The 21,301-nt window shown below is 35.8% G+C and overlaps 2 protein-coding genes across 6 annotated transcripts; one reads left to right on the forward strand and one right to left on the reverse strand.

The window, feature by feature from the left end:
* The first annotated feature begins 835 nt into the window (after window positions 1-835).
* LOC107554516 (dephospho-CoA kinase domain-containing protein) lies at window positions 836-4,557 on the forward strand. 2 transcript variants are annotated; one of them, XM_016237047.1, is made up of 6 exons: window positions 844-895; window positions 1,041-1,066; window positions 1,442-1,554; window positions 2,923-3,126; window positions 3,216-3,303; window positions 3,637-4,557. In XM_016237047.1, exons 3-6 carry the CDS (start codon window positions 1,443-1,445, stop codon window positions 3,920-3,922), a joined length of 690 nt encoding a protein of 229 aa, XP_016092533.1. In that variant the 5' UTR covers window positions 844-895; window positions 1,041-1,066; window position 1,442; the 3' UTR covers window positions 3,923-4,557. The 2 variants fall into 2 exon arrangements, with proteins under 2 accessions (XP_016092525.1, XP_016092533.1); XM_016237039.1 differs by having other exon boundaries at window positions 836-1,066.
* An 11,014-nt stretch (window positions 4,558-15,571) lies between these two features.
* LOC107554477 (C1q-related factor-like) lies at window positions 15,572-20,882 on the reverse strand. Of its 4 annotated transcripts, none has more exons than XM_016237009.1 (3): window positions 19,921-20,882; window positions 16,513-16,729; window positions 15,573-16,252 (listed from the first exon to the last, which is right to left on the reverse strand). In XM_016237009.1, exons 1-2 carry the CDS (start codon window positions 20,578-20,580, stop codon window positions 16,550-16,552), a joined length of 840 nt encoding a protein of 279 aa, XP_016092495.1. In that variant the 5' UTR covers window positions 20,581-20,882; the 3' UTR covers window positions 15,573-16,252; window positions 16,513-16,549. The 4 variants fall into 4 exon arrangements, with proteins under 4 accessions (XP_016092471.1, XP_016092495.1, XP_016092486.1 ...); XM_016237000.1 differs by having other exon boundaries at window positions 15,573-16,255; XM_016236992.1 differs by having other exon boundaries at window positions 15,573-16,372.
* Between the last annotated feature and the right edge of the window lie 419 nt (window positions 20,883-21,301).

Consider the following 21,301-nt stretch of genomic DNA (forward strand, 5'->3'; position numbering starts at 1 on the left):
TTTCATTTTCTTGGAAAAAATACATATACTTTAATACATACACTTCAATTAAAACAAAATTTAAGGGACAATAATTAGATGTATTATCATACACCAGGCCTGAAAATGACTTAGGACCTCTGGTCTACACTCAGAAAAGTACAAAAAACGTACAAAAGTTGTCACTGGGGCGGTACCTTTTCAAAAGTTACACCTCTGTACCTTTTTATTCCTAAGGGGTGCATATTGTTACTTTAAAAGGTACATATTAATACATTTGCGGTATATAGCTCTAGCTAATTAAACACAGTCAAACTTGTTAATAATAGTCCTTATGCTCACTAGAAAACTAGGCGCAGTGTGTTGGAACTAGATTAACTGGTAGATCTAGTTCTAGGTTGACCACCTTTGTTCCATCACCTTGGGTGGAGGTTAAAAACATTATTTGTTTAAAAAGAAGGATTGATTCATTGTCTACAAGCGAAGAGACACGGCATAAGAAAACCACACATTGTGCTGGATAAACTCATTAACCAAATGTCAAAACAGTGCAAGGTTTTTCAATATAGCCTCTTGGAAATCTACCATTTCTGCTCTTGTTCTGAAATGCTTGTCTTGTCATTGCTTAAATACCAAAGATGGCGTTAAACCAGTTTGTTGGTTCAGGCAGGTGTTTTTAGCAGTCATTATAAATAGATGGAAATTAAGACGTTTTTCTTAAAAACGTCTACATTCTTATCCTTCTTTATGAAAAAAAATAATCAACGTTCGCTGAACACCCAGAAATAAATAGCAATGCTTTTCAAACCAGGCAGGTTTGTCGTTGCGCTCCAGGCCGCGTGGCGGCGCTTATTTGACGCGTCGTTGCATTCGTTTACAAAGAAGAGGAAGAGAGACATTACATTCAAGCGCACAGGTCAATGTTATGTACACAAATAATGGGATTACATTTATCCAGCATTATTATAGAGCCCTCAAACCCTTTCGATACTTTCTATTAACCGCTATATTTGTGTTTTGAGGCTTCTATGCAGAAACGCGTTTATAATCTCTGTTTCCAGCATATAAAGTAGGTCATCGCTGTTGGGTAAGTGCTTTTTCTGTATATTTTTAACATTTTTAAATGTCAGTGCTGTTTATTAACGTCGTTAGTCACATTATTATTGTGGTATGGGTGATTTTTAACCCAAGCAAAATGTGTTAACTAATTTAACTTAAGTTTTACCACTTAATGTCCAGCTATAACAAGACATCTATCATAATGCAAGTCATTATTGTAATTAGAAATGTTGTTTGGATCTAGGTTACCTATTATTACTCGTGTATTTACATATTTATGAGCCCAAATTGTAATTGAAGTTCCAGTAGAGGCCGCTAGGAGGCGCCAACGACCAGTATTCATCAGCCATATACTGTATAATGAGATGTGTGAGGGTAAATAACTCTGATTTGTGTGTTTCAGCATGTTTCTGGTGGGGTTAACCGGAGGCATGGCCTCAGGGAAGAGCACAGTGTCTTCTCAGCTGAAAGAACTGGGCTGTCCCGTCATCGATGCAGATGTGGTGGCCCGGAAAGGTGTTTAGTGCTTGTTCGTCTTTAGTATATTATAACATTATTTTGTAAAGAAATTCATAGGGTTTTGTATTTTGAAAAAAATGTATTTATAATCATTTGATTAAAAAAAGATAGGCACCATTTAGAAAACTAGCTTGAGGCATTTTAAAAATTATTAAAATAGTTTTTAACCCCTTAACTGTCACCTCCCCATTATATGTGGCGCTCTTTTTTTGTTGTTGTCCTTTTTCGCTATCAAATCTTTTAGTAACCATCATAAATTATATATCGTTTGAAAGCTTAGAAGCCCAAGATTCATCCTGTGAAAACCATTTTGAAATCGGACATTGCGTTACCATGGAAATGGTACTTTAAAATATTTTGGCGGTCTCCTCCCCCTTAGTGGGCGGTGTCAAGTGTCGTATTACAAAATGCATTACGGTCTTTTAGAATCAAACCTTTTTATAATCTTGACAAAAAACATATCATTGGAAAGGTCTGAGTCTCAGGATTCAGTATTTGGTGGTTATTTTGAGATAATATTGATCTGTATCTGTAATATTGATAGAGAAATCTAGACATTTGTGACAGAAAAATGCATTAAAAAAATTCAGTGGAGTTTTGATGGCACCCGGTGGCTTTTTGTGGTATGACACCCTAAATAAAATCTCACAGGAACCTCAATTGTTTTCACTTCAACTTCAAATTTGGAACATAACTTATTTAGACATAAGGCTTTAATTTTATACCAATTTTAGAGTAAAACCTGTTATGTAAAATATTTATTATAAATAAAATAAAATTAATATAGTGCATTTTATTTACAGTAAATTTAAACTTCTATAACTTTTTGATACTTTAATTTTTTTTTTAAATTCCACTTTTGCAATAATCTGCGACCAAGAGATGGTATGCATTCCAAAGTGTTCATAAATTACAACAAATTAAGTTTGGATAGTGCACTTTCATGCCTATTTTAAAAAATGGGGGTGACAGTTAAGGGGTTAATATATAATAAATGAATGAAAAATAAAATAAATTCAGTTTAATTAAAAAACTTATATAACTTTAGTAAGAGTGTATTCTAGATTCATTTTTATAACTTAAATATTAAATAAATATATAAATGTAATTATAATGTATATAGATTTGATTTCATTTAATAATAAAAATATTGTTTTAATTAAAAAATGTGAAAAAAATATACACACACACACACTAAATGATTTAAAATTTGTAAAAAAAATAATTAATATATTTCGTATTTAATACATATTTTACAAAATATTAAATTAAATTTTTAATATTTATTTAATGATATTATTTATTTAATATGCATTTATTTATTTAATACATGCTTTAATTGTGTGATTTTTCTCTGTGTATCAGTGGTGGAGCCCCAAAGCCCAGCGTACAGACTGATCGTGCAGCATTTTGGACGTGAAATTTTGTTTGACAATGGCGAGATTGACAGACAGAAACTGGGGCAGATCATCTTCTCCAGCCCCGAGAAACGAAAACTTCTCAACTCCGTCACGCACCCAGAAATACATAAAGAAATGTTCAAACAAATACTGATGTACTTCCTTAAAGGTATACTCACACATGCATAAAATCAAATAAAAAAATGATAAGTGTGCCAAAATCTCATGAACTAATGGTTTTTGTTGGTTGTTCTTTAGGCTACAGATATGTGATTTTGGATGTGCCGCTGCTTTTCGAAACACGACGTCTCACCCGTTTCCTAACCCACACTGTTGTCGTATACTGGTATGATGTTCATTTTCTCTCTTTCACTTTCTCTGTTTTCATGAATTGCTATAACATAAGTCAGATTGGGTTGTGTGTTACTGTGGTTTTTAAAGCAAATAAAGGGTCTTTCAGTGTTATACCATTCATTTTCTTAAATTGTTTTACATTTTTTTTGTTTTTTATTACTTGTTTAAAAATGTTATTGAAAAATTTAATAAAAAAAAAAATACTTTTTTTGTAATATTTTATTTTGTATTTTATTTCAGCTGTATTACAGTTAACAGTTGTAAATAATTTTAGTTAACAGTAATAAGCCTGGGCTCTTCACCTCATGTGTCTGTGTTTTGGCAGTGACCCGGCGACGCAGCTGTCCCGTCTCATGCAGAGGGACGGTTTGAGTCAGGAGGAGGCCGAACAGAGGATCAGCGCTCAGATGCCCCTCAAAGAGAAGCGTGGACTCGCCAGTCATGTGATCGAGAACTCGGGCTCTCGCGAGGACACTCAAAGACAGGTGCTGCGGCTGCACACCAAGCTCGAGGACTCCATGGAGTTCCTGGTCGTCAGGGCCGTCGCCGTGGCAGCCGTCGCCGGGCTCGGCGGTCTGTTTTTATGTACAGTCAGACTGCTGGTCTCTTAGCAAACGTACAGAAGTGCTTCCAATGGGTCTTAAAGGGATAGTGCACCCAAAAATCAACATTCTGTCAACATTTACTCATTATATGTGGTTTTCTTTCTTCTGTGGAATACATTTTGACCGTGAACAACATTGGAAACCATTAACTCTCAGTGTGTGGACAGAAAAATCCCAAAATATTTATTTTTAATGTTCCACAGAAGAAAGTAAAGTCATATAGGTTTGTAACAATGTGAATAAATGATGACAGAATTTAAATTTTTCAGTAAAAAAAACAATGAAGAATATGATTTTGATATTCTGACCTCACCACCGTCAGCCTGAGCTACATAAAAGGCCACATTTACGGTTATTTGATTGCACAGGCTGCGTAACTCTATAATCAACACAATGATTGTGATATTAGTTCTAAATGTAACATACTGTATGAAACAGAACTGTGACAACAGTGCTACTTTCTTAGCTCGACACACGTTTGTTTAATTATGAATTCACGCATACATGAAATAGACCGAATGTATTGATATCTTCTGCTGCTCTTTGTTAATATCAGATGTTTTCATCTATATCTGAATTTACTAAATGTCACAACTTGATCTGTTGCAATAAATTAATTCTTTGTGATGCTAAATGACTCATCCAGTGATATGCATGCGTAAAATATATACATTATATATATATATATATATATATAAAACAATAGGAGAATCGCTTTGATGTAAGCAAAAAACAAGTATTGTTAAGCAGATTTTCAGGATTATGCAAAATAGTTTTCCACACTAAAAAGCAGGGTGTATCATTATATTAAATAAAAATAATTCTGTTTTTAATAAGTTTTTGTTATTTTTATTTTTCACTAAACTAATACTAATTCTTTAAATTATATGTTAACTTATACATATATAAGTTAACATTTATTTTAAGTATTGGTATTAGTGTAGTTCAAATCTAATTAAAAAAAAGTAAGTAATGTAGATAATTAAAAATCAATAAAAATAGACATATGTGACCCTGGTCATAAGTAGCACAGGTATATTTGTAGCAATAACCAACAATACATTGTATGGGTTAAAATTATTGATTTTTATTTTATGCCAAAAATCATTAGGATATTATGTAAAGATCATGTTCCATGAAGATATTTTGTAAATCTCCTACCGTAAATATATTAAAACTTAATTTTTGATTAGTAATATGCATTGCTAAGAACTTCATTTGGACAACTTTAAAGGCGATTTTATCAATATTTAGATTTTTTTGCACCCTCAGATTCCAGATTTTCAAATAGTTGTATCTCAGCCAAATATTGTCCTATCCTAACAATTATTCAGCTTTCAGATGATGTATAAATCTCAATTTCGAAAAATTGACCCTTCTGACTGTTTTTTTGGTCCCGGGTCATATATATAAAAAAACACTAATAAATAACAACAAAACATGACAACATTTCTAAAACTTTTGTTAAACAAAAACAGAAAATGTTATCAAACCTAATAATAAACTATAAATTAAACTATAATTTTATCCCCCAATGATACTAAAATAACACTGGTAAAATGTGGTAACCTGCAGCTTTTACCTAATTCAACAACAACAACCAAAAATGTGTAGGTATAGACTGTGTGTATTTAGGTTGGTTCAGTATTTTGACTATTTTGAACAATTTCGTTATCATTTTTTCAGTGCATATGCAATTTTTTAAAGAATTTTAAAATCTCTTAAGCAACAGGTTTTGATGCTGCAGCTCCGTTTGTAAGAGCGTTTATGTTGGTCTCACGGTGTAAACATGAGTAATATACATGTACATCAGCCGGACACACAGACAGATATGACAGTTATGAGTTCTCTCTCTGTCTTCTTCACTCAGTCCTTCATCTTCAGGGTTGGCCTATGGTGATGTTCTCTGTCTTTAATAAGCTGTTCTTATGCTAACACAGAGTGACGCGGGCCAGCGGCCCTGTATTCAAAGACCTCTGTGTGTGTGTGTGTGTGTGTGTGTGTGTGTGTGAGAGAGATGGTCAAGGTTTTAAGATTGTGCATCCGTCTTTATGCAATGGATGGAGATTGTGTGTGTGTGTGTGTGTGTGTGTGTGAATGCGGTCCCGTCAGAGCGTAGTCTGAAGCAAACAGAATCAAGTGTTTGCATATCAAGAGCTAAAGTATCTAGAGTGAAAAGTTAACTTTTTGAACACTGTCACTTTGAGAAATTATTAAGGGTGAAATTCCCAGAAACGACTGGGTAAACCTCAAAAATCATTTTATGATATGCTATGTTGGCATAACATTTAAAAAAACTTTTAGGACCATATATATATATATATATATATATATATATATACTGTATATATTTTGATGCAACGAGGAAATTGTCCATAGGAGTCCATAGGAGAACATTTAGTAGCATTTATTTGATCAAGAGTGCAGTTGAAATATTACAATTTAAAATTTTGACAAAGTTTTCTATGCTAGTATACTGTAAAATGTAATTTATTCTTATCATGCAAAGCTGTATTTTCAGCATCATTCCTCCAGTCTTCAGTGTCACGTGATCTTCAGAAATCATTCTAATATGCTGATTTGCTGCTCAAGAAACATTTTTTATCATCAAAGTTGAAAATAGTTTTTTTTTTTTTTTTGGAAACTGGCACAATTTTATTTTCAGATTCTTCGATGAATAGAATGTTCAAAAGAACAACATAGAATTGAAATAGAATTTTTCATGTAACTGTAAATGTCTTTACGGTCACTTTTGATCAGTTTAACGCATCATTGAAAAATAAAATATATAATATTTATTTATTTATTGCTTTAAGGTCATTTTAATTTATAATAATAAATTAAAAATAAAAATGTATTGGTTTAAGGTTTAAGAAATTTCTTATTCCTAAAAATAGGAATAATTTTAGCAAGTCAAATTTGTTGTTCCTTTATTTATTTATTTATCTAAAGTAATGAAAATTAGGTGGCAAATTACGAATTTCTTATTGTAAAATTTCTAATTTCCTTACTTTTTTAAAATTCCATTTTGATTTTAAGGTGGCCCAAAGATGTTCAGTTTTCATGAGATTAACTCTTTCACTGCTTCTTGAATGAGTGGTTTGTATGGGACAGGCCGCAAAAGAGAAGCATCTGATTCAGTTTACTAGGAATAACTGTGTATATCCTGTAGATATGAACTCTCTCTCTCTGGCTTGCAGGCTGGTCCACATCATAACACACTGTCGCTGGTCGATTCACCCAGCCCTATCACACCAACTCAGCTGGAAAACACCCACCAAATGAGAGGTGACAGCTGCTTTGTGAGTGTGTGTGTGTGTGTTTGTCAGTGAGCCTGGATTTCGGCCCGTATGTGGGCACTTATTTAATATACTGAATTTGACTTCTTAAAGTATGGGATAAAAGGTAACATCAGGGCTTGAGAAGAGTGATTAAGCATGTTTCCATGAATACTTGGCAACACTCGTAGTGGTTTTCATTAAGAAAATTAACAAGCTTGACCTATAATGATATTCTACATTCATCTACTCAGGTTCTAAAAGAGATCATTTAAATTTTTTGGTGAACTATGTGATTTATTCACCCTCATGTTTGTTCCATGCCTGTATATGAAGCACAAAGGTCCATGCAATAAAAGTTAAAGGCATCCAATATTGTTTGGTTGCCAATGTTTTTCAAAAATATCCTTTTTTTATGTTCCACAGAAGATTTAAGTGATATCATTAGAAGTTTACTAAGGCCGTTTCTCCAATATATATTTATTACTTCGTATTACTGTAAAAATAATTATTTTTGTGTTGTTTTCATTACATATATTTAAAAATCCTGAATCAAGAAAGTAGGAAAGTTGTATAACAAAATGTATCAAAATCGAATAAGCGAGTCTATGCTTAAAACAAGAAAAATAATCATGTAAATGTCTAAGTACTGTCTGAAATTTTCTTAAACAATTAGTATTTTTCTCAGGCTCCTATGTTTATGTTCAATTATTTCACTTTAATGGCAAAGAAAAAACCCTATTCATTGCCATTAATGTGAAATTACTGAACACATAGGAGTCTGATAAAAATGCTCATTTTAGAAGAAAATTATATATAATTTAAGCTTAAGGGCCAGAATTTATAATATAATTTATAATATAGTTATACTCAGATTTTATTCCTGATTTTAAAACTGTGATGGTGACGCATCTCTCAAGTGCAACCATGTAAAATCAAAATCATTCATTTGTACCTTGCAAATGTGACTGAAACAATCTGAAAGTGCATTTCACACATTCAATATATCAAGTAAATCTAAATTGCAGCTACAGTACGTGACATTAGATCACAGCAGTGCTACCGCTTGTCATTTACAGTTTGGAGGCTGCCAGAGCAGATAAAGCATCAGCTGACCCGCATGTGGCCCACCTGCCAGTCCGTGCTCAGCGGGCCGCGTCTCGCTCTGAGCTAAAGGTGAGATCTGCTCAGCGTCTGCTGCTACAGACCTGCCCTGAACTCCCGTCACACTGAGACAGCTGCTGGTGTCACTGGCCATGAGAGGAGGGCCAAACTAATGTCTTCATCTGCTCTACACCGTGTTACCTGACGCTATGACTTTGCCAGGTGACATTTACATGAACTGAGCGCCGCAAACATCTGGGAGGAGATTGATCATATAATTCCACCAATCACAGGCAGCCCCGCCCCTTCATTGCAGACAGCGAGCCACGCCCATCTTCCAATTCCACACCACTTTAAAGGGTTAGTTCACCCAAAAAAGAATAATTCTGTCATTAATTACTCACCCTCATGTCGTTTCAAACCCGTAAGACCTTCATTCATATCTTAATTTGTGTTCCGAAAATGAACAAAGGTCTTACAGGTTTGAAACGACATGAGGGTGAGTAATTAATGACAGAATTTTCATTTTGGGGTGAACTAACCCTTTAGACATTGTACTGAATGAAAATGAATTGAACTGAAATTTGGTGCATTTAACATATTTAAGAAGTCTTACAAGCATAGTAAGCTTTATTCTTTCTTTAGAGTAAAAATTATTTAGTTAATTATTTGATTAGTTCAAATCATACTGTAACTTCCAGAAAATTTTCTTCCTAGGTCAAAAAATGTTTTTACAGAAACATATGTTTTCCTTTCTATTTTATAGTGTCTTCTGGAAGTCCCGCCTTATGGTTAAAAGAACTAATTACCTGTTTGTAAGTCTGGAAAATAGAGTTTTGCATTATTTAAGTGTAAAGACCACAATTTACTATGATTATTATAATACAGAATTATTTTCAGATTTCATTTCTGAATTTAAAAATGTGTGGATGGCAAAGCACATCTCAAGTGTATTGTTAAAGTGTGCACAGGATTATTAATTAACTGAAACTAAAACGAAAACTTAAAATTAAAAATGTTATATATGTTCGTTTTATATATACTTATTTTATAGTTGCCAAGGTAACATTTAAACATTTTCATTTAGTTTAAATGTGTACTGAAATAAAAACGAATAGAAATTTTTTTTTTAAATGACTAAAACCTTAAGTAAAATAAAAATGAAAACAGAACATATAAATATACAAACAAATTCAAAATATTAATAACAACTTCCAAAAATAATTCAGTTATATTGGTATCTATTGTCTCCAAAATACCCCAAAAGCATGAATAGCCCCTACTAAAACGTTTTATCCTATTACAACTGTTGGTTTTCCAAGTAATCATTTGACCAAATTTAATTTACTGGCTTTTGCCAGTACAGGGCTTTAATGTGAAATGTGTTTTTAGGGCTTTAGAGCTTGTAGTAGAACTCTTGTAGTTTCACAAAGAGTTGCAGAGACTTTGGTCTTTCCCATTTAAGTAGATGAAGTTGTTTTTGTATGGCAAAAAAATAGCTGTGACTGTTACAAATATGGCTGCAAAGTGAACTGACTTTGAGTATTGCTAAATTAATATTAAAAGTAAAATGTAGGAAAGTTCAGCAAACCTTTTGATGTTTCTGGCTGTATAGCAGCTGCTGTTTCACAGATCCTTCTGAAGAATCCCAATGTAAGATTTAAGGAGCTTCTTTTCATCATCCATTCATTATTTAAGTCTGATATCAACGGTGTGATGTTGTGAAGGCTGTTATTGAATAACTATATTAAACCCAACAGCAGCCCATGTGTGAGTGCAACAAATTACTAAAACTCCTTTCACATGTGAAGAAGGTGGTTGTATTAAAGTTTTAAAGGCACAGCAACAAAAACAGCATTATACACTCTAAAAAATGCTGGGTTAAAAAGGGACAACCCCAGCTATTGGGTTGTTTTGACCCAGTGGTTGGGTTCAAGACAACATAACCGCTGGGTCAAAACAATCCAATAGCTGGGTTTGTTCCTTTTTAACCCAGCGCTGGGTTATATTTAACCCAGCATTTCTTAGAGTGTAGGAAAATAATCATGAAAAACTATGTAAAAAAAAAAAAAGATTTTTGGAGTAGGCTATGTATTACAAAAAGATAATATTTCTGTCATTCTACTTCAAAATTGTAAGTTTTATTCAATGTGTTACTTGCCATTTTATTTGTATTTATTTGTGAAGTTTACTATTAACTTCTGAGTAAAAACTATAGTAAATCCTATATATCCTGTCCTCGATTGTATTATACGACTCCTTTAAAATATCTAGTAGAATTTAACAAGTGTTTTTTGTTGTTGTCAGTCTTTAGCATATGACAATGGCAAACTTTAAACAGAGATTCCTGGTATCCATAATCACATTACTGAAGGTCTTGCTGGCCGGTGATGAGAGCGCTGTTAATGTAAGCAGGTGTCCTGCTGTATAGTCTCAAATCTGTCTTGGTGAGATAAGAAAACCGGACTTATCAAAGGGGTCTGGAAATGGCATCGCAATCTCATTATGCACGAAAATCACCTTCATCTCTGCCTGTCTGAAAACAACCCTACACTGACTTGATCTGCTGATTTACACCGCTTCAAGCTAGCTGAGCTGCCTGTGGTCTTTAACAGTTTAAACCATGGAAAATAAGAGATTATTCTATGCGAGCTGAAATAATATAATACTTGTTTTTCGCAAAAGCTCAACAGGCTATGCATTATATATTACCATCATGGTTCATCATTGTTTCACCGCTGAAAGCCTGTAATTGGCAGATCTCAGTCGATGAATTGTTTGTGTTGGGATCTCAGACTGTTACCTTTCTCAGCTGTCAGTCATCGTCTGTTTGTTTTCCATCCTCCGCGTCTTGATGTGCACGTCGGCGGGTATCTTTGTGTCTGAGATGACATTCTGATTGCGATGACTCTAATTTGAGGATACACATAGACACCCCCAGAGGAAAGGAGCAGGGGCTTGTGGGTAGACTGACCTCTCCTTGATGTTTGGTTATTGGCTATTTAGCAGACGCTTCTTTTCATGCACAGCGACTTACTAAGTACACTTACCACAGGCGAAGTCCTGGGGTTAAACACCCGGCTCAAGGCCACAGTGGGGCAACTTTCCAGGTCATCAATTGCCCCTTCTGGGACCTGCAACAGATTTTAATTAAACTTACAGTCAGCTGACTTTGACTGGAAGGGCCATATTTTATATCTGACATGTCAACCAGCTGCTTACCAATTCCATGAATCTCTGGCAAGTTCAGCGAATAGTTTATCCTCAGAAGAACTCATTATTGCAGATGGAAATGGACTTTGTCAGCTATCCAGTGGCTTTTTTGTGCACAATCTGCATCCAGTGGCTGTTGCATCTGAGGTTGACACTAGTTTCTTGGCATCGCCCCCCATTTGAGATATAAATTGTTGTGGCTGGAATGAATTTGTGGTATATTTTAGGGGAAGGTGTCTTACTTGATGCAATTTAAAATGTATGCAAACTCCATATGGCATTCAGATTAAAGTCAGCATAAAATGGCATTCAAATCCATTTTGATGTGTGAAACGAGATTCAACTATAGGACGACCCCCGAAGGAATAGATACTGAGGTATCACTCTGATCCGGACAAAAGCACTGACGCCCTGTCTGGATCACATCCCTTAGGTCTTTTACTCACCTTTTGACCCACGATTCTTCCTACCCCAATCCCCACCTAACCTCGGTCAGGTGGAGAGATGGTGGTTACAGGGGAATCTAGGAAGGTGAAGATAAGGGCAGATTTAAGACCCCCGAAGGAATAGATACTGAGGTATCACTCTGATCCGGACAAAAGCACTGACGCCCTGTCTGGATCACATCCCTTAGGTCTTTTACTCACCTTTTGACCCACGATTCTTCCTACCCCAATCCGCGGGTGGGGGAGGAGCGCGAGCCGCGACACTAGCCTTCTGAGCCAGTTTCTGATCCTCAAACTGAGACGGGCTAGGACCCCTGGGTTGTTCGGGTTCAGACCTGGACTTCTATCCCGGTCTTTCAGCCGGTCAGCCTGATATGCTTGAACGAATGGGACGAGACCTGGTTGAGCTGCACTAGAGAAGGCAACGAGTGTTATCACTATGTTTGCAGACACGCTAGCTTTCCCAAGGCAGGCGAAACTTAGAGTGGTTACAATCATCCGGGTTTAAATCGTGCTCAAATTGATTTGATTTTGACTCAATATTTACACTGAAGCTGCAGCAGGCGGCTATGGTAAGGGGCATGATATTTCCTGACCAGGCGCCGAGTGCTGCCAATCACAACACACACTGGCCCAGCTAACCAATCACAGCACATTTCGTATTTCAGAAGGCGGGCCTTCATTTGATACAGGAACTATTCAAGCCGTTCATGCCAGACTGGGGAGAGAGGTGTTGTAATAATGTATTTCGAGCAACCTAGTATGAGAGCATGTTCTAGTACACCCCCTAAACAAAATCAAGACTTTGTAAAAGAGCATAATAGGACCCCTTTAAAAATTTGAAATGCTGCCTTGGCATCTAATTGAAATAAGTTGGTTCATAATGGTTCTTATGTGCATTTCAGCAAATCCCTGTTCTGGGTTTTGATTAGTTCAGCTTGTTACACAAGTCATGGGTTGTTACGGTTATTTTTATACTCAGACAGACGTCTAGACAATATGTCCATGTGCATCCATTATTGCAACACACTAACTAACTTTGACTCAATTTGGGGACATTTAGTATTCAAAAGCGTACAACTGTTAAGCTTGCAAGAAAAAGGAAATGTTAGTTATGATTAATTAAAAAATGTCCTTCACTTTTGTCATTTTTATTTAATTTCTGTATGTACATATATCCTAGAAACTAAATATGACAAAAGTGCATAACAAAATAGTTTGAACTTAAACTGAAATAAAAATGAAAACTGAAAATATATTATATATTAAAAATATTTACTATTGCTGTAAAAAAATTATTATTGCTGTAACATTTATTCCAATAACGTTAACCAGCATTAAATTACTGCATGGCTACTGTAAAGTTTTTTGAAAGGCTGTATTTTCTACAAGAGCAGACTAATTAGCAATATTATTTATCAGCTAATTGGTTAACATTATGTCAGGCAAAGTCGTTTCAGAGAACTATAAATGTGATTAGTAGATTTTACTTACTTGAAAATGTATAAAAATATAAGGTATAAAATAAAATGTATGTGAATAAAGACAAGATAAAAATATAATATTAAATATAAGTGAATAGAGTCCATTCCAAATTAATTTAATAAAAGAACAATTCTTTGGTCACTGTTTTTTTTTTTAGGTTTTAACTATAGCTAATTTGGTGGTTTTAACAGTCAACTTTAAATGGAAGCTTATTGACCTAGTTTACCCAAGGCAATGAGTTTCTTCACTTTTTTAAAGTAGCCAATTAATCACATTTTACATTGAGGCAAAGAAAGATATTATATTTTGATAAAAGAACCATTTTTGTCCCTTTGGAATAACATAAACCATATCATAACCTAGGACAGTGTGTTAAGAAAGTAAATAAAGTGAACTCTGATTCATGTTGACTTTAAACCATACTACAACCTCCAATGAAGATCGCTGTGAGCTATTATACTTTGACATTAGGAGTTAATTATATAATTTAACTGAGAGAGTTTTCCATTAATGAAAGAGCAGATATGGTGTACATTCTTGATGAGAGGCTCAAAAGAGTAATTAAAAAAACCCTCAAGGGTGGTGATGAACCTCTTTATATCTTCTCAAACGTGCGAGATGGTTAATCTGTCCACGGTTACAGAAAATGAAGTGTAACGCGTGTCTCGGCAGAAGACCATGTCATTTAAACTTCACATCTAAACATCTCATTGTTTACATAAGCAGCCTTCATCTCTGGCCTCTCCTCCCGGCGCTCATGCAGCTCCGAGGCTCTCTTTCTCTCGCTCTCTCTCTCTCTGTGTTGTTTTGAAACACTGATCATCTCTGATTAGGAGGAAGTGCTTCCCTCCAGATACGTGGCATTTTACACTCATTACACCTAGCTGTGATCGCTCCTCTTTTCTTTATCGTGAAAATCAGTCCTTTTCTCTCTTCTTCTGATTTCTTGTGTCTTTATAAAAGAGACATCTACTAATTTATAAGAATTAACAGCATATAGACTGGCACAGAAGGGAGATTTAAAAAAAAAAATCAAATCACAAATAAATAAATGAGAAGCTAAACAGAAATATAAACGAAGAATGACAATTACTAATATGAAAATAAAAGTTGAAAATATACAAATAAAATCCAATTCAAATTATATAGTATATATAGTATATAATATTTGAAAAGTTACTAATGAGGTTCCATTTAAAGGAATAGTTCATCCAAAAATCATAATTTGCTGAAAATCTACTCCCTCAGGCCACCCAAGATGTAGATGAGTTTGTTTCTTCATCAGAACAGATTTGTTCAGATTACTTGCTCACAAATGGATGCTCTGCAGTGAATGGGTGCCGTCAGAATGAGAGTCCAAACAGCTGATAAAAACATCACAATAATCCAAAAGTAATCCACACCACTCCAGTCCATCAGTTAACATCTTGTGAAGCAAAAAAACTGTGTTTGTAAGAAACAAATCCATCAATAAGACATTTTTTATTTCAAACTGTTGCTTCCTCTATTCATAATAACACTTTATCCAGTGAAAAAGTCGTGTGGTCTGAATCAGGAGAGAAATATGCACAGATCAAGCACTGTTTACAAGTAAAAACTGTCCAAAACAGGTCTAAACAAATATGTTGTTGGATTTTGATGCGAGAAGACAACAGAAGATGAACTTTTTTTTTTTTTTTTTTACACTGAAGTAAGTTTTATTATGGATTATGGACTCGTATTTTGGCCAGAAGTGATGGTTTTAAAGTTAAAAAGTCTAAATGATGGATTTGTTTCTTACAAAAACATAGCTTTTCATTTCACAAGATGTTAATTGTTGGACTGGAGTGGTGTGGATTATTGTGATGTGTTTATCAGCTGTTTGGACTCTCATTCTGACGGCACCCATTCACTGCAGAGCATCCATTAGTGAGCGAGTGATGAAATGCTACATTTCTACAAATCTGAGGAAGAAACAAACTCATCTACATTTTGAATGGTCCGAGGGTGAGTACATTTTCAGTTTTAGGTGAACTATTCCTTTGTGTTAGGATGCTTTCTTAAAAAGGCAGCTGTCTATGTAGACAACACAACAGACACTCCACTTAGCAATCAACCGAGTGACCCAAAAATTGTTAGAAAAATTCCATTTATTAGCAAAAGCAAAAATCTGTAAGCTGTTACATTGAGATATTTAGATGCATTTTACAGGTCATGGCTATCGCGATATATACAGGACATCATTTTAGATAGTGGTCGTCATCATCATAAACCAGCATCACTGTTACACTTACAATGTATTATGGATCTCCATCCATTATTAAGTAGTAACTTTTAGTAGGATAAGATTTATTTGTAATGGTAATATTAGCCACATACTTCATAACTCATTGGTAGAAACAACAATGAACGGGTTTAGCTTTAGCTATAAGCTGAAACAAATGCTTAGCTTTATTTGTGATTGCTGTGTGAATGTGACATGATTCACACAGCAATCACAAACAGATGCACTTCTATGATTTACAACAGACTCTCAGGGACAAGGTGTAATTTACAGCAGTCAAAACCAGGTGCGTACACTCATTAAGATTTTAGGGTATCATTAAGGGTCATTCACTTCACATAAAGTCGGAGACATTGATAAACAGCAGTGCGGAGTCACAGATTGATCATATATACAAAGACAACATCATAATGAAATATCAGCACTCACTTGACTGGGCTTTTGATCAATTACGACTTTGATGAAACCCTGAAGCCTGGCTCTCTCATTCTTGTTGATTTCATGTGTGTCTGTTGAAGATTTTTGGATCCAGGCTTTAAAACCACGTCTACTACAACAAAACATACAAACCATTCCCTTCAGGCTGTATAATGAATCATTTGACTCTTTAAACAAATTATCTTGTGTTTTATGAGTGTATAGCTGTTGAATTTCAGGTGAAAATAGCCTGTAGCAAAGAAAACCAAAGAGGTAAAACAAAAATGACAAAGAAAAAAAAGAAATCGTTCCTGACCTAAACATGTCAGGCGTGTTGATAAACATCAGATTTATAACCTAAATCAGTTAAGACCCCCTAACATCTCTTACCTACAGACTGAGACTGAATTCGATGACCTTTTGACCTCTAGTCACTGTACAGAATGAAGCCAGCGAAAGTGCTGTACTTGTTGCTGTTCCCGCCGTGCGCTTTCCCACCGTCCAGCTTGATGAAGATCTCGTCTCCGGGGTCGAGGTGCAGGATGACGGTGTTTGAGGCGTAGTCATAACTCTGATCCTGATCCTGAGCGATGGCACTGGCTCTCACCTGCAAAGAGAGGAAGAGGAACAAGAGAGGCCTTCAGCGATGTGACATTTAATACAGCTGTTCAGTCTTTCAAACCTGAAAGAGAGTGACTCATAATATTTATATCTATACTATATCGCGGTCAGTAAAGTTGTTTTTTATGAAATGAGAATTATTTTTCAGCAAGAATGCATTAAAAGTGACAGTAAAGACATTTATGTTACAAAAGATTTATATTTTTGGTTCATTTGAACTTTTTTATTCAATAAACAATCCTGAAACAAAATGATCAAGGTTTCAATGTATCAACGGTTTTCAACATTGATAATAATCAGAAATGTTTGTTGAGCAGCAAACTAGCATAACTAGCATTTCTGAAGGATCATGTGACACTGAAGACTGGAGTAATGACAGGAAAAATTAATAATATTTCACAATATCACTGTTTTTACTGTATTTTTGATTAAATAAATGCAGCCTTGGTGAGCATAAAAAAAATAAAAAATAAATCTTTTGAAAAATGTTGCATTTTACATGACATATGGGTAAACAAATAAAATTTTTGGATGAAGAATTTCTTTACAGCTTTTCTTTAGGTAAAACTGATGGGATTAAAACACTATTTTGTATTTTATTTTTTTGTTTATGCAATAGCATATCATCTCATTACTTTGATGACATACTGTCTGACTCTCAAATTACCAGCTGTGTTTTTTCCGGCAGATTAAAATGAGCTTACAATGTTTTCATGAATCTGTTTCGAATAGCTGATGGTTTATCTGTGCTTCTTCTAAAGCAGACCTTTTAAAAATGTAAATTATGAAAATGCGATCAGAAGTAAAGCTGGAGGCAAACAAGAATTGGATGTTCCTCAGTTAATTTAAATACAAGAATCCTACAAAGGAAATGTGGTTGCAAGCCTTAAACAAGTCTACTTCCTTCATACAGGTTTCCAGCAATTCTGATAAAACTAACATACATTAATATACAATTCAGTACAAAACATGAAAGCTGCATTTAAAAAAATAAACACACACCAAAAGCAATTTATGCACATTCTCAGAGACAATTTCTGCTGTTATTTGCACATGCATTGCATTAAGTAAATTGCAAAGCCAAGATTAATGCAAGCATGGCATACTTTACTGAAACTATAACATTAATCCACTCAAATCCAGACACGTTAAATGCAAAATGGTCAGTTAACTGCATGATTTGAGCTAAAGAAGTATAACTTATCATACAATTGTTGCCAGGTCTGTAATAAGCAGTTGAAATATAATTTTGTCAAGAACTTTTGGTGATTTTGCTCTTTCTTCATTCAACTGCATATAACCTGTAATTGTATGTCTACTGCCAACACAGAAAAATGCAGTCGGGGGTTTTACCAGACGGCCACAGAGTGCCTTAAAAGGGACTTTGAAAAGGGACCAATATGCCTTGACATATTGAGCTGTTTCTCAATGTGAAATATGGGTTTCCGTCCAGTCTGTGTCACATTCCCATCACATTCTCACTACCCTCCTCATTATTTCCAGCCTCTATAAATAAAACAGGACACCTCCTCTTTAAAACCAGGTTGGGCAAACAACTTTGAGTAGGTTTGAGCTAATGGGATAAAAAAAAGTTTGAAGTGTTTATTTGGGAGCCCGAGAGGATGGACAATTTTGTCATTTACTTGTTTGATGGACAGGGACTGAAGTCGCTCAGATATGAGGGCATCAGTCAGACGGTGAAATGCTGTCACTGTAGGCCATCTCTCTCTGCGCTCATATGAGTAACACAGCTGACTCAAGCACACAGCATGCGTGGGTGTGTATATATACATGTATCTGTGTGTATAAACTCATATCCATCATGTGTGTTTCCTTGTGTATGACTGACCGAGCATGAGGGAATTATAATTAGAGCCCACAGCCTGGCTAAAGCAAAGGAGATCAAATATATATACAGAATAGCCATGTGTGCACAGTGTTTGTGTCAAGACTTTATGTCACAAAGATACTCTAGTGTTTCGTGTTAAAGGGATAGTTCACCCAAAAATGAAAATTACACCATGATTTACTCAAGCCATCCTGGGTGTATATGACATTTGTCTTTCAGAGAAATACAATCAGATTTATATTAAAAATCTCCTGGCTCTTCCAAGCTCTCCACACAGCAAAATCTCTACCCCCATTCACTGCCATGATGCTTGGAAGAAAGTCATATACACCTAGGATGGCTTGTATTTGTATCATCTCTTATATGAACTATCCCTTTAATAGCAGCAATAAAAATAATAAAAATAGCAATATTATAAATGTGTGTATGTGTATATATATTATTAAAAATACTACTTATTATATACAGTATATTTAAATAATATATATTTTTAAAAGTATCTATCTATCTATCTATATATAAATTCTATATATGTATACTATATATGTATAAATAGACAGTCACAGGGATATAGAGATTGGTTCTACCAATCTTACTTATATGAACTATATTTAAAAAGTATTTTTTTCTGTATGCCTTTGTGTGTGTGTGTGTGTGTGTGTGTGTGTGTGTGTGTGTGTGTGTGTTCTGATGCATATTCTGATGTGTGTGCCATCTTTTAAAGTATTTATTTTGCGTGTGTGAAAGACTCATACTGAATTTGCGTATGTGTTTGAGTGGCCGTGGGTGTCTGAGAAGTGTCCTGATTCAGAATGACACTGAGGGATGCCAGGAAGACAAGTATAGTATGTATATACACACACACACACACACAAACACAAAGCAGCCCTTCTGACTAGAGGCGAACTCTTGGTTCAGTGAAACCTTTCCTTGTTTACGGTTTACATTGACCATAGACATGACAGAAGTCCATCTCAAACATGAAACTGACCTTTGCTGGAAAGCAACCCTAAATTCACTCTGTTACATACGGGGAATTACATCCCAGTGGCAGTCTGTCTTTCATCAGTGTTATGTAATGTATGAATTGCATATGCTGCCGGAATAATATGCACCTTATCTTTCCATTTAAATCAGACATAGACATCATTGCAATGTTAAACAGATCTAGGACAGATAGTTATCTAAATCTGCAGTCATTATAATTAACATTTTATAAAACAACAGGTGTGTAGTAAAATACATAATTATGAACATTATAATATTATATTATTAAAAAATTGTTTTCATAAACTTCAGTACAGGTGTGTTAGCTGCAAAACTCTTACCTGTCCATTTTTCAGGAGATCCGCCCACATACTGGTTCCATCTCCTCCTCTCATTAGGACGTTATACGTGAAGAAGTACGTTCCTGGAACCTTGCAGACAAATTTCCCAGTTGATCCATCGTAGTTATTCCCAATGTTTGTAACCATGTCATCAAACCTCAGAACCTCGTAGCCCTCCTGTGGGTTTCGCAGACCTGCGTAAAAGGCCACGCGGGGTCCCATGGTATAGACGGCTGTCCCCATTCCGGTAGCTGTACTTCCACCCAGAGCAAAGATGTCTGGACGCTCTGTGTGGTTTTTATTTCCCAGTGGCCCCATTGGTCCTGGAGGACCTGGCTCTCCAGGTGGTCCCGGGGGTCCTGGAGGACCCGGAGGTCCTGGTAGCCCTGGTTTTCCTTGGCGGCCGGGTTTGCCCTGCGGTCCGTGGGCGTAGGTGGGCAATGGGGGTCCCATGCTATGATCAGTCAGTGCCTCAGCTTCCAACTGCGTATTAGTGATAGCCGTGCCTGTAGCGATATCAGCTGTAGTGGCACTTTTTTCCAAGAACGGATCGCAGACCATTTGGCAAGTGCCCAGCATCTCGTACTGACCTCCATTTTCGCTGCTGCCCGCCAGATGAACCAGAACAGGAATGAGGACCACCAGCACCAAGAGCAGCATGACAGCTGTGCCGGCCCCCAGCAGGGTCTTCCGTCCCAGGCTGAAGCGGGAAAGCGGCTGGGCCGCCAGCACGGAGCTATCGCCGTAAGCCGGAATATTGACCTCTGGAAGTGAGAGGGAACAAACTCCCTCAACGTCAGGTGCTCACGAAGATGAGAGGGGAAATGAGAACCACCAGGGATCTCAGATGAGAGTGTGTGTCTTTCTTGCTTTAAAGAGAGAGAGCATTCACTGTTTCAGCAGGTGACTGGAGAGTTTGGGCGTTGAGGAAGGAAGTAGGATTGAGAGAGACAGAGAGAGAATGCCCTTCTAGTGGGTTTCTTTGTATGACTCAAAAAGGACAAGTGGGAGGAGGCTTTCTGCAAATGAAGAAACAGTGGGCGAGCGAGGGAGAATCAGAGAGAAAGAAGGGTATTTGGGGAAACCCAATGCCAAGTCCTTTAAGTGTGTTTTATTGTGCAGTCTTTTGAAATATGATTTGATTTTCCACTTGTTGAACAGCAAGACTTGATGGCAGGGTTTAGACGTGGTGGTTAAATAAAGCACGAGAGGAGAGGGAAGACGAGGAAGAGATAGTCTGTTTTCTCTGTCTGCATGATGGTCAAGTAAATATGACAGGATGCATTCTAAGCATCAGTTAATCGAAAGGGACACCTGCTGAGTGCAAGCAAAAGGATTTTTCCGCTTCCCTCTTTCTCTGTCTCTCAAAACCGCCATCGAC

This window comes from Sinocyclocheilus grahami, unplaced genomic scaffold, assembly GCF_001515645.1.
Source record: "Sinocyclocheilus grahami isolate Dianchi unplaced genomic scaffold, SAMN03320097.WGS_v1.1 scaffold19.1, whole genome shotgun sequence".
Classification (NCBI taxonomy): Eukaryota; Metazoa; Chordata; class Actinopteri; order Cypriniformes; family Cyprinidae; genus Sinocyclocheilus; species Sinocyclocheilus grahami.

Coding starts and splice junctions, on each gene's coding strand:
- LOC107554477 (XM_016236985.1), bottom strand. CDS start 20,580: ATGCTGCTCTTGGTGCTGGTGGTCCTCATTCCTGTTCTGGTTCATCTG. Junction 16,730..19,920: donor ATCTCCTGAAAAATGGACAG/GTAAGAGTTTTG, acceptor CTCTCTTTGCAG/GTGAGAGCCAGTGCCATCGC.
- LOC107554516 (XM_016237039.1), top strand. CDS start 1,443: ATGTTTCTGGTGGGGTTAACCGGAGGCATGGCCTCAGGGAAGAGCACA. Junction 1,555..2,922: donor AGATGTGGTGGCCCGGAAAG/GTGTTTAGTGCT, acceptor TCTGTGTATCAG/TGGTGGAGCCCCAAAGCCCA. Junction 3,127..3,215: donor ACTGATGTACTTCCTTAAAG/GTATACTCACAC, acceptor GTTGTTCTTTAG/GCTACAGATATGTGATTTTG.